This window comes from Diabrotica virgifera, chromosome 5, assembly GCF_917563875.1.
Source record: "Diabrotica virgifera virgifera chromosome 5, PGI_DIABVI_V3a".
Lineage (NCBI taxonomy): Eukaryota > Metazoa > Arthropoda > Insecta > Coleoptera > Chrysomelidae > Diabrotica > Diabrotica virgifera.
The window spans coordinates 254,834,804-254,856,175 of NC_065447.1; the positions used below are offsets into that span (position 1 = coordinate 254,834,804).

At 33.9% G+C, this 21,372-nt stretch overlaps 1 protein-coding gene across 1 annotated transcript; it reads right to left on the reverse strand.

Annotated features, from left to right (window-relative positions):
• Nucleotides 1-192: 192 nt before the first annotated feature.
• On the reverse strand, nt 193-19,363 carry LOC114328235 (CCAAT/enhancer-binding protein beta). Its single transcript, XM_028277022.2, has 4 exons — nt 19,192-19,363; nt 6,382-6,519; nt 5,876-6,063; nt 193-536 (listed from the first exon to the last, which is right to left on the reverse strand). Exons 1-4 carry the CDS (start codon nt 19,322-19,324, stop codon nt 381-383), a joined length of 615 nt encoding a protein of 204 aa, XP_028132823.1. The 5' UTR covers nt 19,325-19,363; the 3' UTR covers nt 193-380.
• Between the last annotated feature and the right edge of the window lie 2,009 nt (nt 19,364-21,372).

The window sequence follows — 21,372 nt, forward strand, 5'->3', positions numbered from 1 at the left end:
AGGCATGGTGAAGCCTTTTGCACATTTAGATGGCATGATCAATGCGATCTTTTATCAGGACTATGTCGTCCGCGAACCTGAGGTGTCTGTTATTCTTCATTTATGTTTATACCATTTTTGTCTAGGTTTGCACGCTTACACATGTATTCCAATAATGTTGTGAACAGTTTTGGCAAAATGGTGTCACCCTGGCGAACTCCATGATGCATGTTGACTACATCCTTACGAAGGAGAAAAGATAGAGGAGCAGGAAGGTCCTCTAAGAGGCGTAGTACCGCTGATAATGAAAGTCTCTTATGATTTAAGAATATTTATTTTGAATATAATTATTATTTACACAGATAAATATCACAATTAGTAAGATATAACGATTTGAACTTTCATGAGATACATATTTGAGAATCTCTCGAAGCTAATTCTATTGCTTTTTTTTGAAGCAGCATTTGCCGAAGCGAAGAGGCCTCTTCTCTCAGGGTTAATACTTGTGCGCGCAAAATGGCGTTCTCGTGCTCCAAAATCGTGGCTCGTAAAGCAATCTGCAATAAAGCAAAATATAAACTAATTAAAATTGTACAATCATAATATTCTAAAAATCATTTAATGATTTATGCTTCTTTGGGAAAGAAATGGTCACATACGCATCACTCATATGGTGACAAAAAACACAACAAACCACAGCTTACGCCAGTGGTTCTCAACCGGTGTTCCGCGGAACACTAGTGTTCCGCGAATTCCTTCCAAGTGTTCCGCGAAATACTCGCAATCCTACATACCATTTTGCTCAATTACTCTTTTCTAATAAATATTTTCAAATTTTAAAATAGCCACTTACGTACATTTTAATTTAATAAAATTCTGCAGCGTAAATGTTCATTTGCCCAACGTGACAACACCGCGTCGGCACAGTGCACACGTTGGATTTTATAAGCGCCGAGTGAGCTCCGCACTGGCCACAGCCAATCTGAATCACCCACGACGGTATGCCTCGTATGCCTATTGAACCTTGAACATTGAACGATGCGCGATGGTTTTGGCTCTAAAGACGCGCGCAACCCAATAAGCATACCGTGTATTTGTTTATCGTGGAATCACCTAACAGTCTGCAACTGAATGTTGAATTTGTTACATCGCACAAACGTAATACGTGAAAATCGCTGTGTGAGTTTTTTTATGGTAACGTGTACGTACGGCTTATCTATCGAAGGTAAGTAATTGCATATTTTATACAAAATGTGAAGCATTCATCCGCATTATTTTGTTTAGAGACGAATAAATTAAAATGGATAAGTTCCTCAAACTTAAAAGAAAAACTACTGTGGAACAACTCATAATTAATAATGATGAAGCGAGCACCAGCGGAGATACTGGAACTTTACGAAGTGGGGTTGATGACAAATCGAAGCGCAGCAAAAAAATGTTGAACCGGCAATATTTGGATTATGGCTTCATTTGGACTGGGGAAGAAGACTGTCCAATTCCCAAGTGTATTGTTTGTGGGCAGACACTCGCTAATAGCGCAATGGCTCCGGCTAAATTAAAACGCCATTTTACTACCAAACACGCTAGTTTAGCTTCAAAAAATAAAGATTATTTCAAGCGACTTTTGGAGACACAAGTGAAACAATTTGAAAGGTCGCTAACAATTTCCGACAAAGCACAAATAGCTTCATATAAGGTCGCCGAATTAATTGCTTTGAAACAGAATTGCTCATGTTGTGAGATGGTCAAAATTATGTTTGGCAACGATGCACAAAACGAAATACGGAAAATTCCTATGTCGGATGATACAATAAGAAGGAGGATTGTTGATTTATCTGCAGATATTGAGGAAAAAGTTACAAATAAACTTTACAAAAAAAACTTCGCGTTGGAGATGGACGAATCCACTGATATTAGTGGCAAAGCTCATTTATTAGGATTTATTCGATTTTTCGACGAAGGTGAAATAGTCAATCAGTTTTTATGCTGCAGAGAACTTACAGCACGTACAACAGGTCAGGATGTATTTGATTCCATAACGTCATATTTAGAGAAAAAAAATATATCATGGGACTTCTGCGTAGGAATTTGTACGGATGGTGCCCCTTCCATGGTAGGCTCCATAAAAGGTTTTTGTACCCTTGCAAAAGCGAAAAGAAAATATCATATCTACGCACTGTTTCTTGCATAGAGAATCTCTAATTTCAAAAACGCTACCAGCTCCTTTGAAATCTGTATTAGACCAAGTGGTTAATGTCGTGAATTACATCAAATCAAGACCACTAAAAACCCGTCTTTTTAAACAACTCTGCATCTCAATGGAATCAAAGTATGAATGTTTGTTGCTGCACACCGAAGTTAGATGGTTGTCAAGGGGCAAAGTATTATGTCGAATTTATGAACTTAGAACGGAGCTGTTAACTTTTTTTCCAAGAAGAAGGTAATGACACATTTACCACATATTTTGAAAATGATGCATGGTGCACTAAAGTGGCATATTTTACCGATATTTTTAATTATTTAAATGGCGTTAACTCAAGTATGCAAGGCAAAAATGAAAATATTTTAACATCTACGGACAAGCTGTCAGCTTTCCAGAAAAAATTGTCATTTTGGAAGAAGCGCATTTTAGAGACAAATACAATGGATATGTTTCCATTGCTTCAGAATGAAGGTGATGAAGATAAAGAACAAGAAATCACGCATATAGTTACAGAACACTTATCACTATTAGAGGAGACAATTGCCAGGTATTTTCCATCTCTGAACGTAGAAAAATATGACTGGATAATAAGTCCTTTTAGCACAGGTAATACAGCCAATTTCCAGTTTTCTCTGAACCAAGAAGAAGAATTTATTTCGTTGTCATCTGATCGTACTCTGAAAATTAAGTTTTCAGAAGTGAATGTTCAGGAATTTTGGATCTTAGTCCAAGAGGAATATCCACTTCTTGCCAAAAAAGCGATTAGTATTTTAATACAGTTTTCAACGTCCTATTTATGTGAATTTGGGTTCTCATCAAACATTAAAAATAAGAAACGGGAAAGGCTGCTAAACTTAGAACAAGAAATGAGAGTCGCTCTTTCCCACATCAGGCCTGATATTGAGCAAATTTGCAAACGACACCAGGCACAAGTGTCTCACTAATTTGAAGTATTTACTCATATGATGTATTTTGAGAATTACGCTTTTGTTAATTTTAAAAATGTTTTTTGTTTTCATATTTTAAGTAAAATTTTACAAATTTGAGTACGTATAACGAAGTTTATTACAGAATTTATGTGCTAATCCTAATCTGTTTATCAATATATGCATGTTATTGCTTTGGTGTTCCGCAATTTTTTTCGGTAATTAAAAGTGTTCCGTCGCCACAAAAAGGTTGAGAACCACTGGCTTACTGGCGTTTAAAGCATTTGACCAAAATTTTTGCGCAAGTACGTATTATACATTTTTGTAATTAAATCAGTATTTCAAACGATTTTAAATGAGGTGTCACATGATGTACTGTCCCATTACGAAATAAAATTAAAACTATGTATTTCGACATGAATTTTTTTGCCTTGAAAAAAGTAAAGTATTTTGATTTTTTGAAAATTACATTTGGTTAATTCATTATTACATTTCCGAAACTACTGTAAGTTGTTAAGTCTCATTTTGTAGGTTTTTTAAATTTTAATGATAATTCACTACATATATTTATTTTTGTTTCATCAACTTTAATATATAGGGTGTCCCAACCCAAAAGTAGCGGAACCGTTGAATATTTCGCGAAATGAACATCGGATCGAAAAAATGAAAAATATGTGTTCAATAATTTTTAAAAATCTATCAAACGATACCAAACACGAACCCCTACTCGACCCCCTGGAAGTGGGATGGGGGCAACTTTAAAATATTTAATGGAGAGCCCAGTTTTAATTGCAAATTTGGATTCCTTACATAAAAGTAAGCAACTTTTATTCGAGACATTTTTTCGAATTCTGGATAGATGGCGCTATAATCGGAAAAACGATTTATCGTGATACCATAGGTAATTTATAGAAATTGTTTAATATCTATAGAAACACACTCTCAAATGGAAAATCAAAAACACAAGTTGAATATTTTTCAAAATCCTATTAGGTCTGGATCCCGCGTATGAAAAAAAAGTTGATTAATAGCAAGCTGAAAATTTGTTAATAGCTTAAGGGTGTCTAGCCGGACAAACATTGATATATGGGAACACTGGAACAGGGGAAGTTTTAATTGTGGAACGGGTTAAAAATTTGGAACGGTCAGACCACGAAAACGGCACATGTATTTTGTCCGACAGAACAGACTTTCGTTCGGAGACAGAACTCTCCGAACAGAGATTAAACTCTCATGCAAAAATCAGACTGCTATTTATCACCAAATGGGCGTTTTAATGAGTGGAACATGTAGAATATGTCAAATGACAGGAATTATGACAGGTGATAAATAGCAGTCTGATTTTTGCATGAGAGTTTAATCTCTGTTTGGAGAGTTTATGTCTGTTCTGTCGGACAAAATAAATGTGCCGTTTTCGTGGTCTGACAGTTCCAAATTTTTAACCTGTTCCACAATTAAAACTGCCCCTGTTCCAGTGTTCCCATATATCAAAGTTTATCCGACTAGACACCCTTAAGCTACTAACAAATTTTCAGCTTGCTATTAATCAACTTTCTTTTCATACGCGGGATCCAGACCTATATCGAATGCCACCAAACACGACACGGTGTCATTCGATAGGTTTTTGAAAAATATTAAACACGTGCTTTTTAGTTTTTCATTTGGAAGTGTATTTCTCGAAACAGACTATTTCTATATTATTCTATTTCTATAGAATAAAAAAAATGTCTCGAATAAAAGTTGCTTACTTTTACGTAAGGAATCCAAATCTGCAATAAAAACTGGGGGTTTCCCTTTACGATTTTAAATTGAGCCCCACCCCACCTCCAGGGGATGAAGTAGGGGGTCGTATTGGGTGTTATTCGATAGATTTTTAAAAATTACTGAACAGGTATTTGTCAGTTCTTCGATCCGATTTTCATTTTAGCCAATCGGCCCCCCCTCTTAACGATGCTGGATCCGCTGCTGTATACGGATGGACTTAAGATAGATAAAAGGGTAGGAGTGGGAGTTACTGGACATAATTTCCAGCTACCCAAATCTCTTGGAAACATCTCAACTATCTTTCAGCCACAAATACATGCTACAGACATTAGTGCACAAGAATGTCTCAATCGAGACGCTCGTAGGCCAATAGTCTTTATTTATCAGACAGCTGATTTGCCTTATTAAAGTGAGACAAAGTGAGTCAAAGTTGGTTTGGGACTGTAAACAATCCTCCAACAAGCTGACGGAACGCAACAAAGTAACTTTTTCTATGTTAGGAAAATTTTCTTCTTATATTTCATGAGCCAATCCATATCCAATTCCAAAATTTCTTCAGATTCTTTCAAGAATTTAGGAAGGTGATGGATTTGAAATAGACTTTGACAGTTATCTTTGAAATTTCTTGACAAGCCTACAGAATAGGAAATTGAGGGTTAGTTGAGACGGAAGAACTTTGAAGTGAATGTGATTATAATATAATAACAGACAAAACAAAAATGGTTCAAGATGTAACTGTACTCAATAAGCTCTCAGTAGGAAACGATCAGAGAGCAAAGATGATAAATAGTTGTAAAATCATAGTTTAAAATCCACCAAAATAGTCACAGCCAGAAGCATAGGTACATAAAAAATATAGCCGAATCTTTACAAAAGTAATATAAGCCCAAATCTTTAAATAAAAGCTACAAGTTTCTGTAAATTATAGGGAGGCAAGAAAAAGTATAAACGATATAAAAACAAGATAAAAAAAATTAATTCTTATAGCTATTGAATCACTTACTTGATCCTCCCTCATCTTTCTGGCATCTCTCGATTTCTTCGCAGCCTGATTGTTTCTTCTCCGCCTCTCATAATATTTATCATCTTTTTGTTCATCAGGTATAGGTTTCTTTTCTCCTCTTTGTCTTCTTAAATTCGAGGAATCGTATAACGAACTATACTGAGTAATATCTGGAGGAGTTCGAGATCCTACAAACCAATTAGATATTTTAAAAATTGTTTATCTATAGTTGCCAACAAGTAACAAGTTATTGCAGAAACCTTAATCTTAGGCTTATAAGAAAGTCATTTGTATTTGAGTGATGTGGTTACGTTTCCGGCACAAGTAGAAAAATGGTAATCTATTGTACATTTAATTATTATAGATACCTGTTATTCAGTATGTTTATCTACCTCTTGAAACTTAACGGAACCACTCAAATACAAATGACTTTGTAATAAGATTAGAATTAAGGCTTTTTGCAATAAATTGATGGCAACTGTAGTTAAAAAGTTAAGTGAACTTACGAACTTGGTCAGGTAAGAAGTGGAAAGGTGGGGGATATCGCAGAAGGGCTGTTGAGGACAAGAAACTCTTGCTTTGACTGTCTATAGGAGGGCATCTCATCTGTAGCTCGGGTGGTAAGAACGATTTTAGATGAGGTTCTAAAAAAATAAAATAATATGTTAATATTTTATTTTCTGTAAAAATTTCTAAATTGTCAGGTGGTTTATTCAGTCAAGAAAGCAAAATACTTGCTAGCCATTGAAAAGTTACATTTACATAGGTTTCATTTTTAGAGGAAACAAAAAATTATTTCTGAATTTGGAAAGTGACATTTTGATGGGAAATTTAATTTTGAATAATTTTTCTGTAGATATACAGGATGCAAAAAGCTACATTTTAAAATTATTTTGAAATATACAGGGTGTCCCAATAAATGGCGGCGTATCAAAGTTATATTTTTTCTTAAGGAACACCCTGTATTTTATTGAATTTTTTAATTGTCCGCAAAAAATAAGGTATAGTTTCATAAGGCTTCCCTATACCTATGTACAGAGTGTTCTGAGTTATGTTGACTTTTCTTAAAATGTAAAGTTTTAAAAGAAGGCTTATTCTCAAGTTATTTACGAAATTATAAAAACATTACTTTTACATCTAAATAGTTGGATATTGGTTGAATGTATTCCATGATTAATTATTACACATTTGTCTACAGGGTGTTAAAAATTTACAGTTTCATTAGTGGAGTATTCAATGTGTCATATGATGCTTATTTTAAATGGAACACCATATATATTAATAAATAATCATACTAAACAAATTTACCTCTTTCGAATGGTATATGGATGTCCTATACCTAGGTGTCATAGTTTTTGCGTAATTTACAATTATTTAAATTCTTAATCTGTAAATAGATTTTAAAACAAAAGATGTAGTTATTAATGTCATTGTATGACATTGTCAGTTTATGACAGTACGGTCTGGTAATTATCAAAACTATAAACATCGGTGTATGATATTCAATTTTTTTTGAAGTTATACTTCTTTACCGGCGATAGAGGGTGATTTTTTTATATGTTAAAACCTATCAGCCCGGCGCATGCGCATTATAACTTTGTTCTGATTGGATGTTCAAATGACATGTCAAAAATTATCCGATATGGCAGCTGTGGTTTGGAGGTAAAGGTAAAGGTAAACAAATGTATAATATATTAGGTTTATTGTTGTGAGGACAGAAACAAAAAAGTTTATAATATTGTAGTGACTTTTAAATAGTTTTTAAAAGCAACAGTTACGTAATAATTGTTAATGTATCATGGGTATAAACCTACCTATTTGATCTGCCAAAATACATAGTATGTAATACTTTTATTTATATAATTTGATTACCATCAAAATTTCTATCAATATTCACCTAATATATTGTTTTTTTACTCTATGTTTTGTTGTATTTTTTCAATTCTAAATCATTTCAATTCAAAATTAAAATAATTTGATCAATTTTCAAAATATCAAAATATCACAAGTTTAATCCGTTTAGTTAGTCGATCTTCGTAAATAATGACACATAGTGTCCGTGGCTAAGCGGAGAAGGCGAATGAATTCCAATACCAACCGCTCTTATCAGCGCTGGTTCGAATCCCAATAGAAACTTTCTTTTTTGTTTTTTTTTAATACATTTTATGATTGTAAGTATATTTATTATATAATTGTATTTTCAGAAAATACGTATTTAGTTAAAAAAATTTTCGACAATTAATGTTCAGACATCATTTGTGGCTTGTTTAATGTGTTTGTGTGTGTTTTATTCTTTTATTATTTTAATTTTTGGCACTGTTCTAATAAAAATGTTTGAGAAGTAGTAAGTATAAATTAGTTTAATATTTAAACAAAATATAAATAAAAAGTATATTAATTTCGTTTTAATCATATAATAGAAGTATAACTTCTTACGTGCGTACAAAGTACACACACATTCTTTTTTTACTTAAAAATGGGTTTGGCAGAGCCAGTTACATTCAAATTTATTTGTTCCTAAAAATGAATAATCACGATATCTATGAAAGAATGGACATGCTACTTTTCATTGGGGAATATTTTTAAAATTATCTCTTAGCTTCTAAAGTTTACGCTTAAAGGTATCCTGATAGAAGACACCCAAAAATGGACGTTTTTGAGAGATTTCTCGATAGATTCCGTGCTACTGGTAATGTTGCATAGGTACGAAAAGGTAAATAAAAATAAACCATTTATTTTTAATGACGTCAACGAACTTCATGTCCTGCTTTCTGTTACGGAAAACCCAAATACTAGTACGTGAAAAATTTCGAGTCAATTGAAAATCAGTCAAACGAGTGTATGTAGAATACATAAGAAAAACCACTTTAGTGTAACCAACGCATTTATAGTAACTTCGTCCTATATAGGTACTCCATATCATAATTATGAGGATCTAAGCTGCTAAAAAGAAAATCTATTTTTCTAATTTATTTTCTAGACGTACCATACGTAGATGCAAACCTGTCATATTGTCATATTGTGTTTTGTTTGTGAAAGACACTCATTACCAATCCCGACATGAAACAATGTAGCAATAGCAATTCCATTTTCTAATTTTTCCACGTGAGAACATCATAATTTTTCAGGACCTGGCACCGCTCGTTTCTTTGATTCCTCGGCTGCATTTAAATAGCACCCGACAATTGGTGCACGTTACGATGGTTTTATCTGACCACATCAATTTATTTCAGAAACAATAATATCATTTTTCCTTCCGAAACATTACCTGGCATGAAACAGGATCACGCCTTGGGCATGTCATGCAAACCAGAATCGAACACTATTTTATAGAAAAATCAAAACGTATTTACGTTAATCGTTTGATAAACGGTTATTTTCTTTGATTGCATGAGCCTCGAACTTCTAATAAAAAAGATAGGGATTTTACGGACACGCGAGATTTGGTTTCTTTTAATTGTAAAAGTAAACTTACGGTTCGACGGATCTGAAATCGTGTCTGAAAGTCTGAAGCTTTACACGTCATTCGGTTCTTCTTTTGATTCCTATACGCTAATAGATTTAGTTTTTTATTGAACCCCATTTATTTTAACATTGTGTTCCTTCCATTGAAACAATAAATCAAATGTAGGTTTATTATATACTGGTCATGTAGGGCAGGGGTCACCAATTATATTCCCTGAGGGTCCTTTTCGAAGACCTATGACACTTTCGGGGTCCGGACTTAATGCTACCTGTGTCCGGTTGTGCTGATCCGGTTTCTTTGCGGATTCTTGTTAAAAAATATCATCCCACCATAATAACAAATCAAAAGGGTGCAGGGCGAAATTTTTAGGCAAAAATTGTTTAACAGTATTTTTTAACAAATTCAAAATATCACGTTTATGTCCCCGAAAATAACTATGTTTTTAGCATTTTTGGGCCATCTTAAACAAAAAAGATCTTTTCTAAAAAGTTAGTAGATTTTGGGTTTAAGCGATTTACTTAAAATCTGTAAAATGCAAAAATAAGCATTTTCGAAGCTTGAAAACTCATGTGTAAATTATTATTTTTGAGGTTGTCAAGTGCCTAAATTGAAACTTAAACATTCAATTTCAAGATTATGCTGAGTAATCGGGGTGTATTTAAATTTAGACCGTTATTTAATTGTTAATAATGCGCGTCCTCGCCCACTACATGATTGGCGTATTTAATTAGCACACTGGCAATAATTAATTGAATAAATAAATTATTAAAAAAACTATGTTAATAATATATCATAAAATTTTATTAAATGTTAAATATTTGTTGGGAATTTTTCGCGTAAGTACATATGTATACATGCGACAGAGACTCATTATAAAGTGCGACGCCCGACAATTAACCATTAAAAAACAACAGTCTATATTGAAATGAGCCGTGAATCTTGAAATTTAATGTATAAGTTTAACTTTAAGGCACTTGTCAACCGGAGCACTAATAATTTACACATGCGTTTTCAAGCCTCGAAAATGCGTACCTAAGCGATTTTCGCATTTTTCTTATTTTAAATAGCTTATAACTCGAAAACTATCAACTTTTTATAAAAATGACAAGAGGCCTTTTTTGTTTAAAATCACCCAAATAACCAATAAATACATTTTCGGGGCAACAAATAATTATTAAATTTATTTAAAAAAAGTTGTTTCCTATGTAAAACAAATGTACAACCTGCCTCAAGTCCGGAATGAGTTTAGTTCAACAGTGCAACTGATTTTCATTAGGGAGTTGAGATTTATCTGTTTGCTGAGATCTGCACCGATTTTTAATAAAGTTTATTCTTGAAAAAGCAGCTTCGCACATATAAGTTGAGCCAGGGCCGTGCCGTGCTATGATGCGGTGAGGCAGCCGCATCAGGCGGCGTCACAATTGGGGCGACATAATCAGTAAAATCAAAATACAAATTGAACCTTGAACCATTCAATAATTAAAAATATATGTATACAGGGTGTTTCATTAATAATTGTCCATATAGTAACTGGAGAAACCTTAGCACAAAATACGAAGATTTATCCCAAAACACTTAAATAAAATATGGTTCCTTACTGAGTTACAGGGTGTTTTATCTAAAAATTTAAAAATTATTTTCGCTCAGCATTTTAAGACTATTCGACGTATCCTTTTCATACTTTGCAGAGAGTGCGACTACTATACACCCTACTAAATTATCATAAACAAACGTTTCTAGATATTACCAGTGGCGTACGACAGGGGATGGTGAATGGTTGACCCCTCAAATTCTGCGCCACTGGAGGAATTACTATTTTAGTGCCATTTTTAGATTCTCCAATACTTTCTGCGTAAATAATATACTCTTTATTGGTAACGATAATGTAATTAGTTTTCGAGATATTTGAAGTTAAATATGGAACGGCACAGTTATTTTGATTAATTTATGATATGATTCATATTATGATTAAAATTTAAAAATTATTTGTACCCAGTACTTTAAAACTATTTGGCGTATCCTTATCAAACTTGGCAGAAAGTGTAGGTACTGTACGCCCTACTAAATTAAGATAAATAAACGTTTCTAGCTACTACCAGAGGCGTACGATAGGGGATAGTGACAGGTTGACCCTTCCCAAATTCTACGCCACTGGCGAAATTGCTATTTAGTGTAATTTTTTGATTTTCCAATACTTTTTATGTAAATAATATACTCTTTATTCGTAACGATAAAATGATTAGTTTCCGAGATATTTGAAATTAAAAATGAAGCGACACAATACATTAATCAAAATGACCGTACCGTTTCATTTTTAACTTCAAAGATCTCGAAAACTAATGACTTTATCGTTACGAATTAAGAGTATACTATTTTGATAGAAAGTATTGGAGAATCCAAAAATTGAACTAAAATAGCAATTCCGTCAGTAGCGTAGAATTTGGAAGGGGTCAACCATTCACTTTCCTCCGTCGTACGCCTCTGGTAATAGCCAGAAACGTTTGTTTAACATAATTTAGTAGTTTGTACAGTACATATACTTCCTGCCAAGTATGAAAAGGATACGTCGAACAGTTTTAAAATGCTGAGCAAAAATATTTTTTAAATTTTTAGATAAAACACCCTGTAACTCAGTAAGGAACCATATTTTATTTAAGTGTTTTGCGTTAAATCTTCGTATTTTGTGCTAAAGTTTCTCCAGTTACTATATGGACAATTATTAATGAAACACCCTGTATAGGATCAAGTGTCAACGGAAAGTATAAATACTATATAAGTACATACAACGCTTATCTTTTTCTATAAGTTCTTTGTTATTCCAACATTGAGGTATACGATTTATAAATTTATGTTTTTACAGCCATGTTTTGTCTAAGCGAAAAAATGAAAAGTTACAGACAATTACTGCAAATGCAGTTGCAGGAAACTTGATATAAGTTGATAAAATATGTTGATATAAGTTGATTACGAAAAGTCTGTGGATGAGCTCTTAACAGTGGAAGATAAATTTTAAATAAATTTTTCATCTAGCTGCTACTTTGGAGACTAGGTACACCCATCTGAAGGGTAAAATCATCCCAAATTAAAGTCAGAAGGGTAAAATTGTAATTTTTGTAAATTTCGTTCAATTTTAATATTTTGAAATTAAAAATGACCCAAATTTTTTTTTCAACCCTGTAACTTATTAAAATAAACATTATAGGGAGCGTTCAAGTATTACGTAACGCGATTTTTGAAGATTTTTGACCCCTCCCTCCCTAACCTGCGTTACGTAATACTTGAACGGTCCCATAGAAGTTTTCAAGGTCTTTTGTCTCTCGGTAATAACGTAATCTTTCATTATGCTTTTAAATTTTTCAAAAATACTTGTTGGTTTTCTCAGAATTCGAAAAAATGAATGCATTTAAAAAGCATTGCAGGAGAAATTTTGCGCCTACCCCCTCAAGGGGCGGCATTTCGAAGACTTGCATCATATTGAAAAGATGTACCGCACGGCCCTGAGTTGAGCCAAACATAGTACACAATTCCATGGCCAAACATTTTCAAAATTGGAAAACACTATATTCTGAATTTAATCACGGTCCGCAAAAAACTAGCATACGGTCCGGATGCGGACCGCGGTCCGCTAATTGGTGACCCCCTGATGTATGGGATCCTTCAAATGAAGTTTCCGTTTAAATAAATACAAGTAAAGTTTAATGTTGACTTAATGAGAAAGCTGGAAGATTTTGAGATGTGACTTTTCAGGTCAGATCTCAGGACCGATCATATTACGAACGAAATGGTGTTGCACAGAATGGAAGGAGGTAGAGAACTTTTATCCCGATGGCGCCCAAAATCCCGACAGCCAAAATCCCGACGGCCAAAACACCGACAGGCCAAAATCCCGTCATACAACAATCCTCGCATAAGTAAAAATTCCGACCACTACATTTTGAATATTTATTGTTTCCTTTTCATATGCAATACCAAATCATATTATAGAGAGTATTGACATTGAAAAATTAATTACTTACTAATAAGGAAAATAACTATTGCGAAACTATAAGGAAAATTTACCCAAAAATAGTGTGACTAGCGAACTTTGATAAATCGTATCTCGGATAAAGACTTCTACCGAACATCATTTTATGATTTTAAGATCATACTGAAATGATATTAAGTTATCTTTAAACTTCTTCTTTTTCTAGTGCTGACTCCACTAACGAAGGTTGGCTAATGCGGTCCAGTCGCAAATGCTTTTCAGCCAGAATAATTGTTGTTTCAATGTAATCAAATCATATTTAGGGGCCCGCAAATTGTGTAGTGCATCGGGGCTGATTTGAAGTAAAATAGGCCCTGTATATGCAATGGGGTATATTGCAAAAATCGTTGCAAGCATCACAGTTTGATGAACTTTATCCTGGTTATTGTTAGTACTCAAATCTTTTACAATAGTCCATTTTAAAGTACAGAAAATAAGCTTTCCTTCTTATTCAGCAATTTATTTACCTAAATGTACAAGAAAAATAGCCGTAAAGTTAGCAAAAATCGTTAGAAGTAGAAAACTTTGAAGAACCATATCTTGATTAAAGTTAGCCCTAGAACTGGGTCTACCTAAAGCTGCGTAGAAAAACGTTATAGAACAATGTTTGGAAAAACATAGGGAAATATTTACCCAAAAATGGTGGATGGCGCACTTTGAAAAATCGTATCTCGGATAATATGAATCCTAAAGACTTCTACTGAACTTCATTTTAAAGAAGAAGGAAGAAGATAATTTTCTATGAAGCAATTCCTATACTTATATTCCCGTGGAAAAAATTATGGGACAGAAAGGAAAATTGCGTTTTTTCGTGGTTTTTGCTTCAAAACTACAAAAGCCGTCAAGCGCAATGCAATATTGCATAAATTTATACCTCGAATAAAAATTTATACTTTCTGTAAGATATGTATATGATTCTCTTCCATCAAATGATGAAAGAAATAATAAAACAGGTAATATAGACGAAGCAATAAAGCACTAAAATCGGCATTACCTCCGAAAAAAAAGGACAAGACGGATCTTAATAATTATTTTTGCATTCGATTCGTGAATGCGCCAGGAAACTTTGTGAACCGGAGCCATGATATAATATTGAAAAACTGCATACAAAAAATGCATTCTTAAAGTGCATCTCAAAGAGACAATAAAAAAAATTCAGAACTCGTCAATTATGGGCGGAAATGAGTTCAATTTTGTTATTCGGGGGTTTTTGGGGTCGCTGAAAACGAATATGACGTCAATAGTGATCTCCGGAGTACCTGTTGCAAAGGATACCTACTGTTTACCTCGTCATTAAAATTCATTAAAAAATTAGTCAAAAATCATTACTCGGGGGGTTTTTGGGGCCGCTAACGACGAATATCACATCGGAAGTGATTTTCGGAGTACTTCGTGCCCAGGGTACCTACTGTTTAGCTCTTTTGTGGAGTTTTCGGCAAAAAATGTATTAGAAAATTAGTCAAAAATAATTACTCGGGGATTTTTGGGGTCGCTAACGACGAATATGACATCTGAAGTAATCTACGGAGTACCTGGTACCCAGGGTGCCTACTGTTTACCTCGTTTTCTGGAGTTTTCGACAAATTCATTAAAAAATTAGTCAAACATCATTAGTTACGAGATAAACAGTAGGAACCCTGGGCACCAGGTACACCGGAGATCACTTCCGATGTCATATTCTTCGTCAGAGACCCCAAAAACCTCCTAAGTAATGAATTTTAACTAATTTTTTAATGAATTTGCCAAAAACTCCAGAAAACGAGGTAAACAGTAGGTACCCTGGGTACCAAGTACTCCGTAGAGCATTTCCGATGTCATATTCGTTGTCAGCGACCCAAAAAACTCCAAATAATGATTTTTGGCTAATTTTTTAATGAATTTGTCGAAAACTCCATAAGAAGTAGGTACTCTGGGCACCAGGTATTCTGTAGATCGCTTCCGATGTCTTTTTTTTTTTTTTTTTTTTTTGGAAAATGGCTTTGGCAGAGCCAATTAGCCAGACTTGTTTCTGATTGATTGCAGATTCATAGTCATAAATTTCTTATAATAACATAAGTACATTCTACAATTTTATTTTTATAGATACATTGGTACATTGTGTAGCTTTTTTTTATTTTGTTTTTTTTTTAAATTATTTTACTGTGTTTTTTAATATATATTTTAATTTGTGCGAAACACTTTTTTTACTTCTTTTTTTTTTCTATTCTTTTTTATTTTTGTTCCTTTTTTTTTCCTTTTTTTTGTTTATTTTTTTTTGTTATTAGTTTATTTTGTGTGTTTTTTTAATATTATTATTTTTTTTTATTTTTTTTTAATTTTTTCAAACCACATTAACAAATTATGCCTATTTATTACATATTACGTTTACAACTTGTATTTACATAATTTAACATGTTTATAAATGAGATGAAGATCGCTGTAGATCGCTTCCGATGTCATATTCGTCGTTAGCGACCCCAAAAACACCCGAGTAATTATTTTTGACTAATTTTTTAATACATTTTTTGCCGAAAACTCCACAAGACGAGGTAAACAGTAGGTACCCTCTGCACCAGGTACTCCGGAAATTACTTCTGATGTCATATTCGTCGCTGGCGGCTAAAAAACCCCCCGAGTAATGATTTTTGACTAATTTTTAATGAATTTGCCACAAGACGAGGTACGCAGTAGGTACCCTGGGCACCAGGTACTCCGGAGATCACTTTTGGCGTCATATTAGTTTTCAGCGACCCAAAAAACCCCCCGAGTAACAAAATTGAACTCATTTCCGCCGATAATTGACGAGTTCTGAATTTCTTTTATTGTCTGTTTGAGATGCACTTTAAGAATGCATTTCTTGTATGCAGTTTTTCAATATTATATCATGACTCTGGTTCACAAAGTTTTCTGGCGCATTCGCGAATCGAATTCAAAAAGAATTATTAAGATCCGTCTTGTCCTTTTTTTTCGGAGGTTCAGTGCTTTATTGCTTCGGCTAATAGAACAAGTAAGTAGGCACATAAACTTTTAAAAAACAAAATACATGACCAATTTAGTTCCAAGTCATGTTATGAGAGTAGATGGGCACAAAGTACATCAGGTTTTTAGCAATAGGTATCTATTTAAGCCATGAAATTAGAATAGGAAAAGACAATCAAAGTTGGGAAATCCAGCGTCGTATAGGCTTGGGATAGGCAGCATTTAGCAAGATGGGACATATTCTAAAAGGAACGCTACCGATTTGCTTGAAGAAAAACAGTTTACAACTAATGCATACTGCCGGTAATAACATATGTTTCCGAAACCACAACTTTGACTAAACATTCATCAAATAAATTGAGAATAACCCAAAGAAAATGGAAAGAGCAATGTTGGGAATAACAAGAAGAGATATGGTACCAAATAGGATAGTGACAGAGAGGACCAAAGTAACAAATGTCATAGAAAAAATTGCAAAAGCCAAATGGAGATGGGCTGGATATGTAGCACTTTTAAATGATAATGGGTGGACCAAAAGACTCATAGAATGAAGACCTAGAGAAGATAAAAGACGGCGAGATAGATCACTAAAAAGATGGATCGATGACTTAAGAGAAATACTGGGAAATTGGATAAAGAAAGCACAAGATAGAAAATCATGGAAGAATATGGAGGAGACCTTTTATCCAACAGTGGATGCAATAGATTGAGTAATGATGATAATAATCAGTATTCTCTGTAAATAATCTATATACCAGATGTAATTTTGCCTCCCTATCTTATCTCTCTCTCTGTCTACATTAGGCCTGTTTCTGGATACCATATGGAAAGAAGTTGCCATCCATATTGTATTCCCGATTTTATTATTTATGATGTTATTGTATCCTGGTCTAACCATTGAATTCCTCAGGTTTTCTTGCAGTTCATAATATCATATTCTCGCCTCTCCCTTTTAACAATGTACAAAGGAGTCCACAGTTGCTGTTGGTGAGGCCTTCAGAGTCTGTGTAATTTAAACACAAGCAAGTTTTCACCAATGCTTAATTTTAGAATGGTACTTTTTTTTCTGCACCTATTATACCTCTGACGCATATGTTATTGTTTGTTTTTCCATCTTGTGCGTCTGACTTCCATTACGGTACCCATCTCTTGATTATTATTTCTATCTGCTGATTATAAGTAAGTCTCGAATCTAATATTACCGCAAGGTAGTTCATTTCACCCTCCAAATTTAGATTTGTACCATTTAGGTTTAGATGACTTAATCGCTCTAATCAGTAATCACTCCTGTAAAAATTCACGATTTTGGACTTCTGGGAGCTTATGTTAAGCCCTAAGTTTGAAGTGCATTCTTTAATTACAGTCAGAGCCTGTTACATTTTATCTCCAACTGTGTCATTTAGTTCGTTGTAGGATGCCGTCATTTGTTTAGTCTAGGCATGATGTTTCTCGTTGCTAAGTCTTGACATCAAACTGTGCTCAGGTGCTGGCTACCTGTGCTGACATTGTATCCTCAATCTTACTGATATTACACGGATCTGCAGCATGTAGTCTATCCATCTGCAGCTTATTTTGTCTATTTGTCTGGGAGGGAAGTTACATTCGATCTTTAAGAGCTGTCTTGCTCATTTCTTTGTTGAAACATAGAGTAAGACACAAAATAAGAAGGCTGAGCATGAGCTGAGCTGAGAAAGAATATTCTAAGTATATTCTAAAATAAACTCTTAGCTTATTTTGAAATTTTATATGATAGAGCTGTATAAAAAGAAACTACTTATTGATAGTATAATACTAGAAAGTCTTATTGGGTGGCCAGGTTTTTGTAGTTTATACTCTTTCGTTAAACTAAACTGCATAAGAAAGTACTGAAATTAGCCTTTCTACCGCCAGAGAAAAAACCCAGGACCTTTTGCTCGATTACAGATACAGATAAGATATCAACAAAAATAGCGAAACACAAAAAAGAAAGGAATAACACCAGCTTTCAGCTTTCAGAACCACAATAACTTAAGCCAATACATTAAGAACAACAAGAGCCGAAAGAAAAAGCACTTACTAATACACAGTGATGTATAAAACTTGCATGTCGCGACTGTCCAAAAACTTACATCGGTCAAACTGGTAGAACCTTTAACAAACGTATAGTAGAACACAAAAGGACTTTCAAAAGAGGAAGTGTAGAAAACAAAAGTTTTCAGTGGTTATTAAGTTTTCAAATTATCTAACAATAAAACACTGAAAACGTTTGTTTTCTATACTTCCACAAACTTTATTACAACTAACGTGTGTGTACAAACTAACGTGTGGTGACTGTCCGAAAACTTACATCGGTCAAACTGGCAGAACCTTTGACAAACGGATGGCAGAACACAAAAGGGCTTTCAACAATAGAAAAACAGACACTTCTACATACACACTTCACCTTCTAGATCATAATCATTCTTTCAATGAAGAGTTTCAAATTCTGCATATTCAAAATAAAGGCCTTAAGCTATCCTTTTTAGAATCTATGGAAATTAATAAATTGAAAAATACGGATATAATTCTGAATGACGAACTCGAGACAAACATCTCCCCACTCCTCAACCTCTTCAGGTAAAGATTTAAAAAGGCAAACACATTGTAAACTATAACACTTAAGAAAGGCACTCTGCCGAAACAGCTGTAGTCACTTAGTTGTAATAAATTTTGTGGAAGTATAGAAAACAAACGTTTTCAGCGTTTTATTGTTAGATAAAATGAACTTCCATCAAGTAACGTTCGAATCCATCAAGTTTTCAAATTATTCTATTTAAACTTCAGAATATCAAAAAAGCAGTGATTTAGTCAATAAATTATTTTGGTACTTACTAAACATGTTCTACGCACCTGGAGACTGCGAAGTCAACAAGTAATTGCAATTCTTCAGGAGGCTGTAGGTGGAGAAAGCGGACACTGGCAAAATCGAGTTTTCCGCGCCGTTTTCAGGAAACCGGAAGTGTGGCGGATTCTGCGAATCCATACTTCTTTTTCGAAAGCACAGACACCCCGTAAAGGTGGTATGTTTTATTCCCGCACCCCAAATGAAAACTGACAATCACATTATCGTGCAAGAATTCACTTGTGTTATATTGAATATTAGATTATTGGCGGTAACGTTGCTAGGAATGATGTAATTTAGTACAGGTAAAAAGGCGTTTATCTCGGAATAATGTAATGTAGTGCTTTTTATCTTGTATATAACACGAAAATAATGGATAACACAAGAAATAACGTCATTTACATATATCGGAAAGGAGGAAATACCAGAATAAAAACCAATAACAATACAAAGATGCAAATCAAATTGTGGCTATCAGAAGAATGCCGGTACAGTGATATAAAGATTAGAAAAAAACATGACATAAAACTGGCATATATAAAAAAAGATGTATTGGAAACAGACATATCTAATGGACAACAACAACATAATAATTGAAACGGTAGAGAAATTAAATAGATGGGAAGATTAAGAATATAGAGCTGTTTGAGGGCGACGAAAGACATAAGGTTTGTTCTAGCATCAGTTGCAAACGGTTTGAAACCATCAGCGAATAGTGCACCAGCGCGAGTAGAGGGGAAAGCACTGGTGACTGTATTATAATCTCTCACTGACCAACTGTTTGCTGACGGTTTCTGACTAGTTTGACTGTTTGCTAGAACAAACCTAATAGAACCACAAGGTAGAAATGGACCTACCATTACCAAAGGGGGAATTTAAAAAGCACTAAAACGTATAAAAAAAATTATAAAGTCATGGGACAGAATGAAATATCTACAGAAATCTTAAGACTACTAACAGAGAACCACATTGATAAACAGTAGAATTATTCAACGAACATTACTATTCCGGAGAAATTTCGAAAGAATGGATAATAATATCTGAGTTTATCCCAAAAAGCCTAACGCAATGTAATGTGAAGAATATAGAATGATCAGCTTAATGAACCATGTTTTAAAAGTCTTCTTGCGAGTGATACCCACATGAACGTGTCTATTACAAAAACTAGACGATACAATGACAGGAAAGCAACTGGGATCTAGAAAAGACTTTGGCACCAGAGATGCATTATTTACTATACAAACGCTCATAGGACAGTGTAGAGATGTCAACATGTCAACTACGACGTATTGATAAGTATATCTAGTAGATTTTGAGAAAGCCTGCGGCCAAACACAACACAGTAGAAGGCTTGCAAATATATTACGGAACATAGAAATAGATAAGCAGGATGTGAGAATGCTTAGAAAGGCTATAGCGGGATAAGATGGTAAAATCTGCACTCGGCTGGATTCTTAGTTGGGGTTGGGCAATCGAAAGTACATAATTCAAAAACCCCCTAACCAAATTTTTAGCTCCCTATGTGACCCCAGGTGTCCCCTATCGAAAAAAATGTGTTTTTTCGAAAAACATTTTTTTGGAGCGACCTTTTGCTTTAAAAAATGTGAAAAAAATTGTGAATGTACATTATTATACCCTAAATCCCACTGATTTTTTTCAGATTTTTTGGATCAAAATTGACGCCAGAAAAAATTTTTGAAGTTTTCAAAAAATTTTTAGGTTATGTAGGTAATTTTTGGCTAGCTCCGACAAAATTTTTTTTAGTGTATTTTTTTACGTTCTTTTGAATGGCAGGGATAATTTTGCCACTTTCTCGCCGGAAATTACTCAAAATTCGAAAAAACCCATTTTTTTGGTTACCCCCCTCATATTTTTGGTGTTTACTGAGCGACCGTTTCTTTAAAAAATCTGAAAAAAATTATGAACATACATTCAGGCCCAAAAATATACTATTTTTTTTTCAGATTTTTTGGATCAAAATTGAAAAATTTTGAATTTTTCAAAAAATTTTTAGGTTATGTAGGTAATTTTTGGCGAGCGCCGACATAATTTTTTTTAGTGTATTTTTTCCGTTATTTTGAATGGCTGGGATAGTTTTGCCAGTTTCTCGCCGGAAATTGCTCAAAATTCGAAAAAACCCATTTTTTGGTTCCCCCCTCATATTTTTAGTGTTTACTGACCGATCTTTT